Genomic DNA, 17,150 nt, shown 5'->3' with positions numbered 1-17,150 from the left:
TCTCCCCCCCTTGTGGGACTCCAGCCATCAAATTTATCCCCCTTGTGGGACTCCAGCCATCAAATCTCTTCCCAACCTATCTCTTTTAACAAGCACTCATAGTTTACTTACATTCGGTGTCTTCCCTCTGCTTCTCTCCTGTGCAGCACACTCTCTGCTGTGCAGCACGCTCTCTCCTGTGCAGCACGCTCTCTCCTGTGAATGACGCTGAAGTTACCTTAGGTCATGCCAGCATCACACTGACTGTATGATCGGCGCTGGGCTGTACAGGGTTTCTGCTGCTCTGCTGCTTGTCATATAATAGCAGTGCTGGAAAGCCTGTACATACCATCGGAGGAATACCATCAACCAGAACTTCTGAAATCTGGAGCGGGCACTGCAGAGCTTAAATGTCCAGTCTGCCCATTTTCCCAAAGATTTTCCAGATGCCCCTAGGCATTTGCCTATACTGCCTTTGCCGAGGGTCAGCTCTGTGGTGCTTCAATACGGAGGTTTAGAGAAGTTCCGTATATAAGTCAGGCACAGACTCATTTTACTGTTTAAATAATGACTTAATATATGGCAGTTTTATAAAGCTTACGATAGTAAAAAGAAAAGTTTCCAAATGTAGACCTGTCACAAATAAGACTTAAATGTAATGAAAGTATTGTGACTGCGTGCCTTCTGTCTATATATACTTTTTGCCCCAACCATAAAAATTAATTTAAGATCCAAAAATTATTATTTCACTTCAGTATTTTATTTTAACTTTACATGCGGTGTTAAAAACCCCAAAGTACAGAATTATTTACACATTCACAATACAACTTTACAAGATATCTACACGTTAAAGTACTCTACAGAACAGGAGAGAGCAACTTATTTCAATGGTTACTTTATATGCTGGACGAATATAAAAAAAAAAAAGATACAATCTAATTTTTTTTCTTTTTACCTTTGCACAAATGGATAAAGCACTTTTTATTAAATTAATTTTTAGCCTAGATTGAATGTTAGAAACATCAACATAAATACTGATAGAACTCACATTACAGTCTACAAGGCAGTACAAAGTTATCCAGATTAACAGATTTTGTGGTTTGGCTGCTCAGTCTCCAGTGTGCTCACACCACAACTTTACACATGAAAACACATCAGCATTTTCACTTAAAAATGAATGGCAACGTTGACATAAATTGCATAACTGGTATTAATTAAATTAAATATTTCCCCCCTCCCCCCAAATCCTAAAAATTAGAGTTTTCTGCTTTGGCCACGAGAAATACAGTTCAACATATGCTTTTTTAATAGGTACATTTTATACAAAAAAAAGAAAAAAATAGTGAAACAATGAATTCTGTTTCCCTTCTGTGTATAAAATATAGTCTAGTTACACATAATTTAAATCAGGTTCTGTTTTGTATAATACTAAAACAAATGCAACCTCTGCTATCAAAACAGTCTACTTTATACTCAGTAACATTTGTTACGTTTATGTGGATCTTTAAAGTTATAAAAGACATCTGTGTTAAACATCAGTCAATGCGAGGTACTTGTAAACACTAAAACACAATTCTAGCAGGCGCTGCATTCTCTCACAAATCTTTGTTAATTTAGAATTGCGTTGATCCATTAATGTTCTGTAGCAGAAAGTCTGTCTTAGTAAATAGGGCTTCAACTCGGTTCCCTACAACAATGTTGTTCATCCTATTATTCAACAGGGAATTCTTCCAAAGGTTTCAGACACTCAGAAAAAATAGTGTACTAAACTTAGACACTTGACATACTATAGTAAATTGTATTTTTATGAATAAGGCACAAAATGCACAGATTCGGGTACCCACACACATATTTACAGAATATCGTCATTACCTGCATGACCCAAAAATCACTCGTACATGAAATACAAGTACTGTAATTGCACTAATGTTACATTTTATATTTAATTCTGGGCAGCGTGGCCATAATGTATACAACTATATTCCTGTTAATATTACCTAGCAGCTGTGTTATTTTAGCTTTCTGCAGGAGTTTGAGAGGCAGTACTGCTGCTTATAGGCTCTGAATGCGTTGGTTGCGCTTTTACTTACGTTACGGACATATGAACATATATTCACTTGGTTTACATAGCCTCCCCGGCATTAAGAAGCATTGAATATTTTCCTCCTAAATACTATCCATTTCAAGGACCATTAAACCTAAAATGAAAGTTGTTTTATATGAAAGAGCTACAAATAACATTCACAAACATACATGCAAAAGGTTTACAGGGATTTATTACAGCCCAAAATACTATGAATAAGGCTTTGATGGGAATGGAGCACTTTGCCTGCATACTTCCTAATAACGGACACACTTGCCTAGTCACCAAGAGTGTATACAGTGTAAACTTTTGCATAGATATTTATAACTGTTACCAGTGCCGTTTCATAAAGGGTGACCTTGTGTTTAAGCTTAGTGGCTCTTTACTTTTCTAATAAGGAGAAATCTATTGAGTTCTGCTATAAGCAGAGAATACCATTAGAAAAATATAGACCACGTATGTTATTTATTTTTAATTATTTACCACTACTGCCCCTTTAAAAACACTGGTAACACATATACACACACATATCTTTTCTGTGAACATGAGGGAAAAATGTTAACATTGCCTCCACAAAGCTATTAGTGCAGATTTGTTTTTTAAGGGACTATAATACAAAAAAGTCTGAGATGTAAGAAGTTTCGGATGTAGTCTAAAATTGCTTATTGTTTAATGTGTTACATTAGAATCTCTCATTGTGTTAACAAGCTCAGCAATAACATATGTAATCGCGATGAAACATTGTGACCAAACCTTATAGCAGTAGATCACTAACATAGTGGCTTCAAATGTTAGATGGACTGATAATACATCACTCTTCATCCATGGTCCATCCACTACCTGAAGCCTCTAGTTTTCAGCCTTCAAAGTGCGTTCACACTGATATCAACTTCTGATAGACACAGTTCTGGGTGAATCACCACCATTGATATATTTACAACATCCACTGGCTATAGCACCTTACAGCTATACCCAGTGCCCATCCAGTCAGCCATTAATGTTTCCATAGACTTGGTATAACTAATAGTTTCATGTGAGGAGCTCTGCATTTTCTTTTAGTGGGAACTTTATTTTTGCAGGTACAAAAAATATATGATATTTGTGTACTTGAAATGAATGAGATTAATTTCACAGTGGTCAAGTAGCACTAGCTAGGAGCTAATGCTAAGAGATAACAACCATGAAGATAGATTCTCTCCAGCATATCCAGTGAATTACACAATAATGTTTTAATAGCAGCATAACAGTTCTATGAAATCTTTACATTCTTGCACGAGGTACCATGTTCAGCCAAGTCAATTACCTGGAAGGCAGAGAGGGGAGACGGCTGTTCCCCTTCGCTGCACAACCAGCAGAACACTAGTGGAAGGATATTAACTGTTTGTCCAGTCATGCTCAGTGTAAACAGTATCATAGTATAGAGATTGCAATGAGAATCTTTAAGTGCAGTGTTTATATGTATGGGTTACGCACACATACAAAACATGCGCACTTCGGAATTAACTGTGTTACATGGAGTGATGCCACGGATGACCGATGATATGTTTTAGTGTTGAGAGAATAGTATGTAACTTACCTAAAATTCAACCTTTAATTGAGACACTTTTCTGACACTTGTGCAAGAGGCAAGGTGAATACATACATATTAATATGTTCACATTTAATGGGATGGCTACACACAGCGGCAGTTTAAATTGAAAGCCCGTTTTTCAAGTATATTTTAAATCTTAGTACTGTATCAGTTTTTTTACTGTAAAGTAGCCCCCAACTGTGCTACATGTCCACTTTCCTCCAAACAAAATAAGCAAAATGACCAGCACTTTCCTTTGTTTTGTTCCTTACAAGCCTGTTCGGCAGTTCCTGTCTCTGGCAAAACTTGCTACTGCCGAACTAAAGACAGCTTCTTTGGCCACTTATATGGGGACTGGTTCAGCAAGCAAGCATGTCTCTGCCTGAAAGTTTCTAGTACAACACCATGTTTCATCACCATACACATCTGAAACAAGATGATAGTCCTCAGTAGCTATATTTATTTAGCTGTCTAACTGTTGTATTTTGTTGAGCAAATGAGGGTTTTGGTGGCACATCCGGTTTTATAGATGGTGTCCTCTTAATTCCCATACGAGGGAGAGTTCCATGTCCTGTGTAACTGCTTTGCCGTGATAAGGAAGTCTGTTGGTGGACAATAACAGGTGTCCCTTGAATGTAGTCCACCCTTGGGTTGGGGCTTGGAGGCATGTAACCACCTCTATTAACACTGGGCTGTCTTGAAATCAAAACACCATTTGGTGAGTTCATAGTTTTAGGGAGAGCTGATATTGAATGTCTCTGGGAAGAGTTTTTATGATAGCTCCTTTGTGTTTCCAAAGATGTCATTTGCCCATTTGGTGTGGAAGGCACATCCACTCGTTTTGTTGGGCTGTTTCTTGGAAGAGTTGAAGAGGGGGAGTACAAGGATGCCTCCCTATTTGGAACTTTAGGTGGAATTTCTGACATGTTTCCCATTGTATCGAGCATTAATGTTTGATGTGGAGCCTGATGGGTGTTTTGATGAGCCACTTGAATATCTGCCATTATACCTTTGGGATTTCCTGTAGATTCATTCAGATGTTTTAAAAAGTCATTCAACGTGTTCCTGGAATCCACAGAGCGCCGATGGTCTCTTTTACTTGACTGTTTTACCAAAGAATGCTCAATGTTATGAAGTTTTTTGTCTGCTTTGTGTGCATTTGAATTAGAAAAAGATGTATTATAGTCATGGGTAGCATTTGGAAGAACAACGGCACTTGGGATTTGTCCATGAGCTAGAGGTGAGTGAGGAGGAGGACTGGACGGAAAAAACTGTGGACTTTTAAGAGGAGTTTCTTTCCGTGAAATGTTTAAGTTGTTTTGCGTCTTTTCCCATTGGTTTTTAATGGGATGTAGGCTCTTTTGCTGAAGCACTGGTGTAGATTCAGGAGTTGGTAGTGCAGCTAGTTCTGGTGGCTGTCCTTGATTGTCCATCATAATGGACTTCATTTCACCATTTGGTGGCAACTCCTTTCTACTAGTCAATATATTTGTATAATGCTTAGGTGAATCAATGCTTTGCTGATATTCTTTAACAGGGCTGTCAAACAGTCCATTAAGTTTGGCAAAACTTCCACTTGAGTCAGTACAGGATTGTGCAGACTCTGCATCTTTGTGTATCTTCCTGGATTTCCGTGCAAACATCTCACGATAACAATAGACAACCACCCCTGCAATAAAAGCTCCAAGAACAAATGCAGCGAGGACACAAGTGATCAGGACATTCATATGCACCATTTGGTTCGATTCTCCTGACTGTACTTCCCATCTCACACCTGTAAAAATAAAGAGATGCCAAATGTCAGGTCATATCTAAGCAACTTAGAACAAGGCATTTATCTTCAAAACGACATGACATCTCATTAAATGTGTTTATCTTAATAGAATCATTTGCATTCCATTCTCAGCCTCCTTTCGATCAGTCCTTGTGTCAATCAGGATGGAAAACAATTTGGAAAGGGTGAATGATGAACTTGAAAATTAAATTGAGTGACGGCTACAACAGACATAGCGGCAATTATATTTTGTGCTAGGTACAGAGTATGCTCTGTAATATAGTCATTTGTATACTGGGAAATAGAGATTTTTTATTGAATAAAATATTTGAATAAATACAAGATATACTCAAATATTTTAAGGGACATTATGAACTTGTTAAAAGTAACGTTCTTAAAAATAAACCGTGGAAATGATCATATAATGTCATTTCCCTGGGGTGGATGTGAGCTCTAGTTTTCATGGCATTTGTACTAGTTTCTTGTGCTTGCAGCCATGTTTTCTTATTTTAATAGGATTTTAGCTGTTATGATATGATTACACAGAGTCAAGGATGAAATAGCACAACCACATAATAACGCTGATGGAAAGTCAAGCAGAAAATCAGACGGAGAGAGGAACATCATTTATATTAGCAGCCAGACTTGCTTTTAGACGGCTTTACAGAAATTTAAAAGTTTCCAAGATGCCAGCACATGGTGACAAATGATTTATTCCATGCGGTACTACATTCCAAGGATGTACAAGTGCCATCAAGGGATAACAATAGTAACAAAATATCCTCTCTCTAATGACTGGGCAGCAAGTGTTCATTATAGCAACAGTAGCAAATTGGATGACAGTAATGAAATATACCTGTAAGTGAAGAAGCACACCTGTTGAGTTAATGTGATCGCAATAATTAATATGATCAGAAAATATATATACCAAACTCGGAATCGGTATGATTTACCACCGGACCCATGCCCGGCGGTTAGAATCCCGACAGCGGCATCCCAGCAGAGGAGGAAATCCTGATCGTCCAAGGTAAGTATTGTCTTACCTAATTCTACCCCCTAACCCTAACTCTCCCTTAGGGGTGCCTAACCCTAACCTTCCCCCCCAGTGCCTAACCCTAATCCCCCCAAGTGCCTAAACCTAACCCCGCCTTCCCCGCCACCTAAACCTAAGTCCTCCGGGGGGTGCCTAACCGTAACCTCCCCCCGGGGGTGCCTAACCCTAACCCTCCCTCCCCCTAGCCTAACCCTAACCTCCCGGGGGGGTGCCTAACCCTAAGTCCCCCCCGGGAGCCCCTAACCTAACCCTCCTCCAAGGCTGTCCGCGCTCGGCGCCCCCGGTATCACTTCGATCGGGATGCCGGGTGCCGGTCTCCCAGCGTCGGTAAAATGACAGACTTCTAGATTTAGACGTCTGTCATTTAACCCTCGCCGGGATTAAGCAGTCGGGAAGCCGGCTGTCGGGATTAGGTCCGCCGGCTTCCCGACTGCATACCACCAAACTCACATCATCGTAAGACTTCATGGACCGGATGCAGAGCTGAATGCATATCGGCCATACAGTATTTGCTCCTACATTGCATACATGGAGGTGTATATGTACCCGGGAGCATCTTTGCAGTACACCCACCCTCTATCAATACATCTGGTTTGTTCAGCGACACCATTATGGACTTGCACCTGCCTATACTTGGTACAAATGATACACCTGGAAACAGGAATATTTACGCTCCCATCTAAGTCTGCATAGCCCTCACTGATCCTTGCCTAGGTGACCATGCCCAGTTATGCCTCTTCAGTCATAAGGGTAGATGCGATTGAAATGCGAATGACTCAGCATCACCTGAACTTTCATATGCTACATCGAGGAGCATAAAAATACACAAAATAGGTCAGCAAACAAGTGTATGTTCATCTCCGCATCAGGCTCTATAAGTGAATTGGTCAAATGGCTGTAGAGTAAAAAAGTAACTGGTAAAGGTTAAACAACAAAATCCACTGTCAATTATAAGAGAACCTCTGGGATAGTAAAATTGGTGTTTCAGGTGTTCAAATCTTGTTAATTACCCTACACCCACAGTCTGATGGGGTGGGAAGAGTCCCAGCACTTTTCACCATGGCTGGTAGCCTCTGGAAGGACATACTGTTTTTGAAGCTTCCCCTCATAGAGGCACCACCTCTGCATTGATCAGCTGGGGGTTGGGGGAATATGATAGTTGCCTCCCCGTTATAGTGGAAACCAGACCAGGCTGTAGGGGCTAGTTAAGGAGTTGGGGAAGGAGATGGTACTTTAAAAAAAACTTTTTTTATTACTATTTTTTTTAATGAGCATTGTAGAGTCTGTGGAAAACATATCCAGTTTTAGGTCCCTTTGGTGGAGAAGTGCTTTTACAGGTGCATTCCCAGCACTGCAATAAAAGGAATCATGCACAAAAAAAGTAACTCATTATCAAATAAGTTCCAATGTCCCCTCACTCTCATGATTTAGTTGTGTGGTATGCAGTCGGGAAGCCGGTGGACGTAATCCCGACGGCCGGCTTCCCGACTGCTTTATCCCGGCGAGGGTTAAATGACAGGCGTCTAAATCTAGACGCCTGTCATTTTACCGACGCCGGGAGACCAGTGCCCGGCATCCTGGTCGAAGTGATGCCGAGCGCGGACAGCCGCGGGGGAGGGTTTAAGGTTTAGGGCTCCCAGGGATGATTTAGGATTAGGCACCCCCCCGGGAGGTTAGGGTTAGGCTAGGGGGAGGGAGGGTTAGGCACCCCCCGGGGGACTTAGGATTAGGCGGCGGGGAAGGGGAGGTTAGGTTTAGGAGGTTAGACTTTGGTGTAATGTTTAAACTGTTCCACAGTCCCAAGGGCGTATCTATAAGGGGTGCAGGGAGGGCGGGGCACACGGGCCCCTGGATCCAGCGGGGCCAACACCACACACCCTGCACCCATACTTCCTAATACTTACCTCTCCAAAGTTCCACGTTGGCTGGAGAGGCGCTACACAGAACGCCTGGAAAATGACCACAGCGGCCACTTTCCAGGTATTCAGCGCATGCGCAGTAGGGAAATCCCTGGAAGAATGGCTGCAGCGGCCACTTTCTTGGCGTTTTGCGCATGCACAGTAGGGAAATCCCCGGGAGTATTTCAGCAGCGGCCACTTTCCTGGCATTCTGCGCATGCGCAGTAGACTCCGGGCACAGACTAGTACCCGGAGTCTACCAAAACTGTCAGTACGCCATGGCTGCTGGAGAGAGGAGGGGGCCCCCGGATGGTGAGTGAACACTGGCCCTCTCCTCTCTAAATACGCCCCTGCACAGTCCACTCCCAAAGGTTTGTACCCATGCACCTTGATGTGGGCTGGGCCATGTGAGACACACAAGCGCAAATAAAAGGTGCTCCTGGTGTGAACTTCATACTCCATCTCCACTGTCTTGGTATAAGGAAGGTGACTGTGTGTTGATGAGGGAAGTTGTTCATCCCCAAAGTGCTGGATAAAACAGAGCAAAGAAATATTGTAAAATAATTTCTAATGGTTTTCTATCATCTTGGAAACTTTACTACTGGAGATGTGGTATCCATGTATGTGGGGTAATGGCTCACCTGACTTTCTGTAATGCTGTATAGAAATACCACAATGCACAACATTATAAATGCATTTAAAGGAGGCAAAGGACAGTATATGTTATTGCCTAATATCAGGTTCAATTTTGTATTTACAAGAAAACAAGTTATAGCAGGCTACATTATTTGTCAAGATACAGATTTCTAGTTTTTAGGTTGTGATATTAGAAAAGGATATGATTAATTACTATGTGTTATAAGTCAATCACTATGCTTATTCCAACATATATTGTAATATAAATGTAACTTAAAATACCCACACAGGGTGCAGAGAGAGACAGAGAGGGGTTCAAAGTACCAGGGCCTGTGCCCCAAAATGGCATGACCACACCTCTTCAATAGCATGCTGCCATAAAGCGGTAGTGCAGCATTTACTTGTTGGGTCTTTGATTCACGACATGTGTCTCGGTATGAATTTCCGTCAGACCTAAGTCAGGTGGATGAAATACAGACGCCGGAAGGCTGGCACATGAAGACCCCGACTGAGGTGAGTAAGACCCCTAACCCTAACCTCCCCCCTAGTGCCTAAAGCTAACCCCCCTCCCCGCACCCTAAACCTAACCCTCCCGGGGAAGGGGGGGTGCCTAAACCTAACCCCCCCTCCCCAAGCCTAACCCTCCCAGTGGGGTGCCTAACCCTAAGTCACCCCGGGAGTCCCTAACCCTCCCCCCCACGCAGCTATCAGCAGGTCGTCGGGATTACGGCATGGGTCTACATCCCCATGTGTCGCAACACCAAAGCACGCCCACCTTGGTACCAGGGTGTGACACTTCTCATGGCAGCCCAGATACCACATACACCCTGAACTAATTTACTACAATAGACCAGCACTACTTTTTGGCATCAACTACATTTAAATACAGTCATCTGAGAAGTACACTGTCTTTAAAATATGTGTTTCGACATATGAGTATTTAAAAAACAATCATCTTCACCAAGTCCTAAAATTTGATAAATCTAGCTTAATGTGACAAATAACACATACCAGATTATACTTTGTCATCATTAATTCAACAAAAAAGTCATTAATCAAAAAGTAATAATGCCCCATGTTTCAGAAGCTTGCGGAACTACCTTTAGCTGCAATAAAGTAAAGTAATTGTTTTCTGACACTGGTTATCAGTCTTGTATGTCATACTTGGGGAAATTTGATACATTCCACCTTACAAGACTGCTTCAATTTATTGATATTGAAAGCATTCATTTCTTAAGATTAAACTATAGCATCTGATTAGGTTGATATTTGGTCTTTGACTTGGCCATTCCAAAACGCTGATTCTTTTTAATTGTAGATATGCTGGAGTATTTAGGGTCATTGGGCCTGATTGAGATCCGCACACAATGCCGATATATAGTTTATGCAGTTTGAGCAATTCCTAGCCACTGCGCAAGCGTGTAAGCGGTTGTTTTGCGATCACACACACACAGAGGATTCACTCGCAAAGTGAGTGACAGGTAGTCAGCTTTTTGGGGAGGTAATGGGAGGTGGTTAGAAAAATACAGGCGCGTAAGACCATTTAACACTGTTTCCTGTATCTGCGGCAGCTTAGACTTACTCAGAAGGCTGATGGAGATCCATCAGCCTTCTGAGTAAGTCTAAGCTGCCGCGTTCAATGATTTTGATGTTTCCGACTTTGTGTGTGAGCAGTTGATGTGAGATGAAATCAGTGGGCGTCTCTAAGCACTGGGTGGCGAGTGAGTCCTTACCATATTATCGCTAATGCAATCCGTGAGATATCGCAACTACGATGGCATTTGCATGTGGATCTGAATCAGGCCCATTGTTCTGTTGTACAATCCAATTTTGGTCACGCCTTAGTTGTTGGATAGAAGGCCTCACATCTTCCCGTAATGTTTTCTTTTTGTTTAAGGTGCTACCATTCCATAAAAGGCAAACTTATTATTCTGTGTATAATGATAGAGTAATGAACGTTAACATATATCATGTTAGCAAAGGTCTGTAGATCCTAGCTTGGCGCGTTTGGGTTCTTTGTGATCTTTTGGAAATTATCTCCATTTGTAAAAATCTTTCTCACTGTAGAATGATGGACCTCAAATTCTTTGTAAATGTTCCTGTTGCCCTTCCTCTTACCAGACTGAAAATCAATTACATTTAATCTGGTTCTGATTGTCCATATACATGGTGTAAGCTTATAACCAATCTGGTCAGCACTGCACGCTGTGCATACAACTTCTTACATGTATTGTGGAGGAATCAGTACGCTATCTGAAAGCAATTACCATATATTATTATTATTACCAGTTATTAATATAGCGCACACATAGTCCGCAGCGCTTTACAGAGAATATTTGGCCAGTCACATCAGTTCCTGCCCCCAGTGGAGCTTACAATCTATATTCCCTATCACATGCGCACACACATACACACTAGGGTTAATTTGTTGGGGGCCAATTAACCTACCAATATATATTTGGAGTGTGGGAGGAAACCGGAGTACCCGGAGGAAACCCACGCAAGCACAGGGAGACTATACAAACTCCACACAGTTAGGGCCGTAGTGGGAATATATTGCTAAACGATGTGACATCGGTGAACCAAACAAAAAAATCAATCTTCACTTTAAATGACAAAGTTTTGAAAAACTAATGTCTCAAACACTGTAGATGGTCTCTTCTAAAACAAGACTATCTTATATTATTTACATTGCATTTTCATCATGTCATACCTATTTTCATTGCTGTATACAGAAATATACTGTCACTGTATCAATATTTTAATGTTTGGCAAATATATTTTTCCACACATTATTTGAGTTGTAAGGATTGAAGCACATTAAAAATAAATCTTATATGCATAAAGGGTTGGGATAAAATCATAAGACATTGACAGTCAGTGTCCAGTTCACAACAACATTATTACAGTGATCCACTAATATGAACACGATCGACTAAACTAATAAGGCCAACAAAAGTCTCTATGCGGTTTCTGCTCACAATATCTAACCACGGATCTGTCCACTTGTGCTTCCGGTATGTCTGTTCTGTAGCCGATACTTAAGGAATTTAAAAGTACAGAAGACTTATAGGGAGAAATTCAATTAGCAGAGATGGCTGCAAGGTTCCGCATTTCTCTAGCACCTTGCGGCCACCAACACCCCATAAAAGTTCGCCGGAAATACTTAATGTTGCTGTGCTATAATTTTCAGGGATGGAAGTTGAATATTGCCACAGCTGGGAATTAAATACAGCATACATATAATCCTATTCTCTTAAACACAAAGTGTATCACATTAGTGACATAGCAGAATCTATACTGCTAAAGTGTCATTAACTAACACAGGTTAGAAGAGATACATACTGTCCATTGATATATGTAGAACTCTTACAAGGATATTCAACTGCCCAGAAATATTCAATTAAGTGCTGCATCCACGCGCATTAAGCCACAGATTTCTTTCCTTGCAGCCTCAGGACTTAACACGCAGGGAAACCCATAGATTGGCACTTAACATGGAATCTATGGGTTAGCGCTCGGTAACCACGGGGAAAATGCAGAATAATTGAATAGCTCTAGGTGCTAAACCTGGAGATTTACCCGCACAATAAGCACTGTGGATAACTGAATCTGCCCCTTACAGTGTTTCAATCTACTTATTCATTAATTTCTTCCATTAAGCTACAGTTAATTTAATCTGGCACGTTTATGTTAAATAAGTAGTGGGTTTCATTGATAACCTCTAAAGGTGCATACACACTAGACGATATGCTCCCTGAGCGATATCGTCTAGTGTGTCCCCGGCAGGCTGTGCTCAATGTCGTTCATGACATTGAGCACAGCCGCTGAACGATATCATTAGCGATATCGTTCAGTGCCGGGCTCTCTCACCCATTCCCTGACATGCAGCAACCTGACGAGGTCGTCAGGTTGGCCTGCATGTCAGCCCGATGAACGAGGATGACGAACGACCCGCGGGAACACGCGTCGTCGTCATCGTTCATCTTTTTTGTATTAAAAATGGACGATAAAGTGGACGACTGAACGATAACGATATCGTTATCGTTCAGTCGTCCACTTTAATCGCCCAGTGTGTACGCACCATAAGTGTATTTTACATGAAGCAATAAAGAATGGATTCTAGATCTGACCTAGAAAGAAAAAAATGAGGTTAGTGTTCATTAACTCCTCAAAGAAGGTAAGTCGGCAACCACAGACATACAAGAAGTTAAACTCTTCACACATAGGAAAGTCTGAAAGGAAAGTGCTCTGAAAGTTTAAACACAAATGGTTAGAATGGAGACGAGTGCTCTAACCTGAGCTCTACTGTTTACTTTACTTTGTCGTAGAGACACTTGAACTAAAACTGAGTGAATGATAAAAGTATAGAGAGAGCTGGTTTCTGTTAGTGGGAAGGCCTTTGAACATTTAATGCTCCGGGTTATCAGCTTTATTGGCAGTGTGCAAAGAAAAAACAAACTTGAACACAGAATTGAGAAAAGAACTGAAGAACTCAATAAAAACGGAACATAAAAACAGACAATATAACTAGTATATAACAAAAAAAGAACACAGATGGAAAATAGACATTCGGAATAGTAAAAAAAAAAAATAGTAATAAGCAGCCAAACCTTGATCTAATCACTGAGCATTAAATACATATTTTTTGACTTAAAAGATATCAGATGTGTAGTGTGCTATTGGTATATAAACTAACCTGCGCTAAGTTCTCCATTCTTTCTCGTAACCTGCTGCTAAATTACATAAAGCTATAACACTTTAGATTTTTTTGGAGAAACCTTGCACCAAACATATTAGTATATAGTGTTTGTTATTTCAGCAGAGTTCCCCAAATACAGCAAGTACCAGGAACCTGGCAAGAACCTCTACCAATGTACCAGTGTGGAGTGGAAAACTCCTATAAAATCATGTAATCTTAAAATCATTAAATGTAATGTCTCATAATTTTTCTGTGAATATAATATGTGTCTTGTATAATGTTGTTTTTTTCCTGAACTAAGTAACACTAGTTTTTCGCACAATTAGTGAACAAAAAATAAGCAAAATAAAATAAAAAAAAAATGCATTCAACATAAAATAAATCAAAAACAAAAATACACTGCCATGTCTGAGTGGAAATCTGCCACACATTTATAGTAGTTACTTTGTTACTGCGTAGTTCACTAGGCCTGATTTATGCTGGGCATACACTACCAGATAAAATGTCTGTCAGACCGACAGACATTTTATCTGGCAGCCTGCCAGCCGCAGATAGACGCGGCATACACTGTGAGAGAAATCTCACAGTGTATAGCCCGACATCCGCGCTCCGCCCCCGGGGGCGGAGACATTTCCCTGTTCTTTACGTAGGAAGGAACACAGGAAATGTCTGTCTGTCGGCTGCGCTGGGCATACACTGCACGATGCGGCCGACAGTTTACCCGCTAAATATCGCATCGGACGGGCATGCTGGACAATCCAGCATGCCCGACCGAGCAATATTTAACCCTCGGTCGCCCCTCCCCACACGCTACAATTATCGCGGCGATCCGACGATAACGGGCGGATCGTCCCGATAATTGTAGAGTGTATGGCCAGCATTAGAAATATACGATATTCAGATATTTACGCAGTTGAGCAACTGCGTGTACACGCCAAGGTTCCTTTGAGATGCCGCTAGCTGGGAGGATTACTTTGCAAAGTGATTGACAGTCAGGGACCGTTTGGGAGAGATGCGGCACAGAACGCAGGCGTGTCCCAGCTGTTTTCAGGGTGTGTTGTAGTCTGCATCTACGATCCCATACACAGATAGAGTGGTTCCGACGGCTCAGCTCAGGCGGCCATTCTGCGTGACTATAGGGCTACTCATATAACCGATTACTTAGTTGCTTATAAGCAGGCAATCGGCCAATTGTTAAGTACTGCGCATGCATTTAACTAGCTATTGCGATATGAACTGCGATCGCAGAGGATACGCAGACCCAAGGCAGAGTGATTGACAGGAAGTGCCTTTTGTGAGTGGTGATGGGGGACGGAGTGGTCGGGCGAACGCAGGCGTGCCAGTGCGTTGGGATGGCGTTGCAGGGGCGTGCTTAAATTAGTTACTGCAATACCAGACGCCGCCTGAGGTCTCATAGTGTGCGCTGAAGTAAGAAATTCCTGAGTGAGGTCTGACTTGCCTTAACTGTGTGTATGGATCCGATGTTACAGATTGTTTTGCTATGTTGCCCAAGTATACAGATGTGAGTAAGTGGAAGTGGGTGTCCTTATGTTAGGCTGCGACCGGAATGCGAATGCAAACATTTACATATCACCGCAACTGCGCTACGTGCGTATAAGCAGAATAGCGATCCTTGCTGAATCAGGCCCACAGTCAGCCCACTTACAGCAACACTGTGATATACTGTAGATCTGATGCATGTCTGCTCAGAATACACATCATTTAAAATGCTAAATTGAATTTGGTTGCTGCAGATTTCCACTCAGTGTGTTATTCCCCTTTAAGGCCTTACCATTTGGGACACCTGTTAATGTATCAATATAATCAGAGGAGTTTGGGTCATCTTCATATACAAATTTCCGAGAGCCAGTCATTCTGGGTTTCCAGGAACCAATCACTTTAGGTAGAATGACTGGGCTACTTGTCATTGTGGTTACAGAAGTGGGAGGAACTTCAATGTCTGTGGTAGCAAACAAATGTTCATTAAATTGTATTCAAACATACAGCTCTACTTATTTATACCAATATAACTAATATGTTACATCATAATCTGTAACAAGTCTAATAAATTAATTATGTTACTACTTTTGTGTAAATACTTTGAGCCATTGAAGTCATACAAAACAGAACAAGACAAACGTTTAAAGCTCAGCAATACACATTTGAGTAAATGTGCAATCAAATATAGAGATGTAATATGAAAAATGTGACCGTCATCTATAACTAATAGATGAGAAACATGTTTTGACAAATGTATGGATAGCAGTAATGAAAGCTGGCTGGCTTTCATGCTGTGGAAATGTCACATACTAATTAGACTTTTAATAAAATATTTGACGCATCAATCAATGACGGGCAATCGGGTAACATGCGGTCACACAAAGGTGATTGATTTATTTCTTTTTAAAAATTAACAAACAAAAAAGGACAGCTATCTATCCTTGCAATTAGTGAGTGCATGAAGTTGAAGCACAAAAATGAGGCCAACTGCGAAAGGGGTGGGGGTGGGGGTGGGGGGTCATAAGAGCAGAAAATGCTGAACCGAAAGAAAAGGCAATTTATTTTAGATAAAATTAATAAAACTAACCAGATGTTGGATCGCCAAATATTTTGTAATCTGGTGTAGTTGTAGTAGACATTTTTTCTAAAATTAAAGGAACAGGTCATCAGTAAAAAGAAACCAAATGAAAAAAAAAAAGTTATAAAATAATAATGATAAGCAAAAATAGAAATTTATTTTATGATAATTATGTTTCTATTTTTATATATCTATATATATATAGAAGTCCTTAAGCAGTTGCACATAGCCAAAAAATGTATTTACAAAGAAAAAAACAACATTTCACTTTTGGTATTAAATGCAGGACAGCTTAGTTCATGAAAAGAGGTTAAGGTCGAAAGGTGGTATGTGCATTATGAGTGTAATTCGTATTCCACTACTACGATGCACAGATTAGCCGTCAGTGTTAGGTACTTACCATGGCAATCTCCAAGCTGTGCCGTGTTACCATGCTCCACATCCTGTTCATACCCAAAGCTGCACAGAGCAAGAAAAAAAAAACAGTTATTAGGAAATATATTAGCAGAGCCAACAGGTTCTACACTGTTTCTACTTTACATGTATAAAAATGGCATCAGAACTGCAAGATCCAACAAGACATAAAATATTGTGTAAACATAGAAAGCCAATTTACGCTTGTTTGTACAGCAGGATCATTCTGTGATAATTAATAGGATTCTCCAGAGGAGCAATACTTTACCTCCCAACTGGATTGAAAGCAGATATTACTATTCCTGCTAGGATTAATGTTTTCTGTCTCAGAAGTATTACGTTAGGAATACAATATAAAATACACAGAGCAATTTCTATTACTAAACAAAATAATTTCAGTCACATCAACACGCATTGAGACGAAAGGAAGAAATATATAATCCTAATAAAATGGTTTAGGCA

At 40.8% G+C, this 17,150-nt stretch overlaps 1 protein-coding gene across 6 annotated transcripts in view; it reads right to left on the bottom strand.

Annotated features, from left to right (window-relative positions):
* Positions 1 to 732: 732 nt before the first annotated feature.
* SEMA6D (semaphorin 6D) overlaps positions 733 to 17,150 on the bottom strand; it is a 170,225-nt gene continuing 153,807 nt past the window's right edge. For 4 of the 6 annotated variants that reach the window (XM_088472784.1, XM_088472782.1, XM_088472785.1 and 1 more), the window contains exons 16-19: positions 16,675 to 16,733; positions 16,284 to 16,340; positions 15,489 to 15,656; positions 733 to 5,406 (exon numbers count right to left, since the gene is read on the bottom strand). In XM_088472784.1, the coding sequence (XP_088328910.1) occupies positions 4,079 to 5,406; positions 15,489 to 15,656; positions 16,284 to 16,340; positions 16,675 to 16,733 (1,612 nt within the window). In that variant the 3' untranslated portion in view covers positions 733 to 4,078. The remainder of the gene's footprint in view (positions 5,407 to 15,488; positions 15,657 to 16,283; positions 16,341 to 16,674; positions 16,734 to 17,150) is intronic. The other 2 variants (XM_088472786.1, XM_088472787.1) reach the window with 2 other exon arrangements.

The sequence above is a fragment of the Taudactylus pleione genome, unplaced genomic scaffold (genome assembly GCF_031769625.1).
Source record: "Taudactylus pleione unplaced genomic scaffold, aTauple2 ptg000129l, whole genome shotgun sequence".
Lineage (NCBI taxonomy): Eukaryota > Metazoa > Chordata > Amphibia > Anura > Myobatrachidae > Taudactylus > Taudactylus pleione.
The sequence above is the reverse complement of the archived record's forward strand: the minus strand, read 5'-3'. Positions and strand labels throughout refer to the sequence as shown.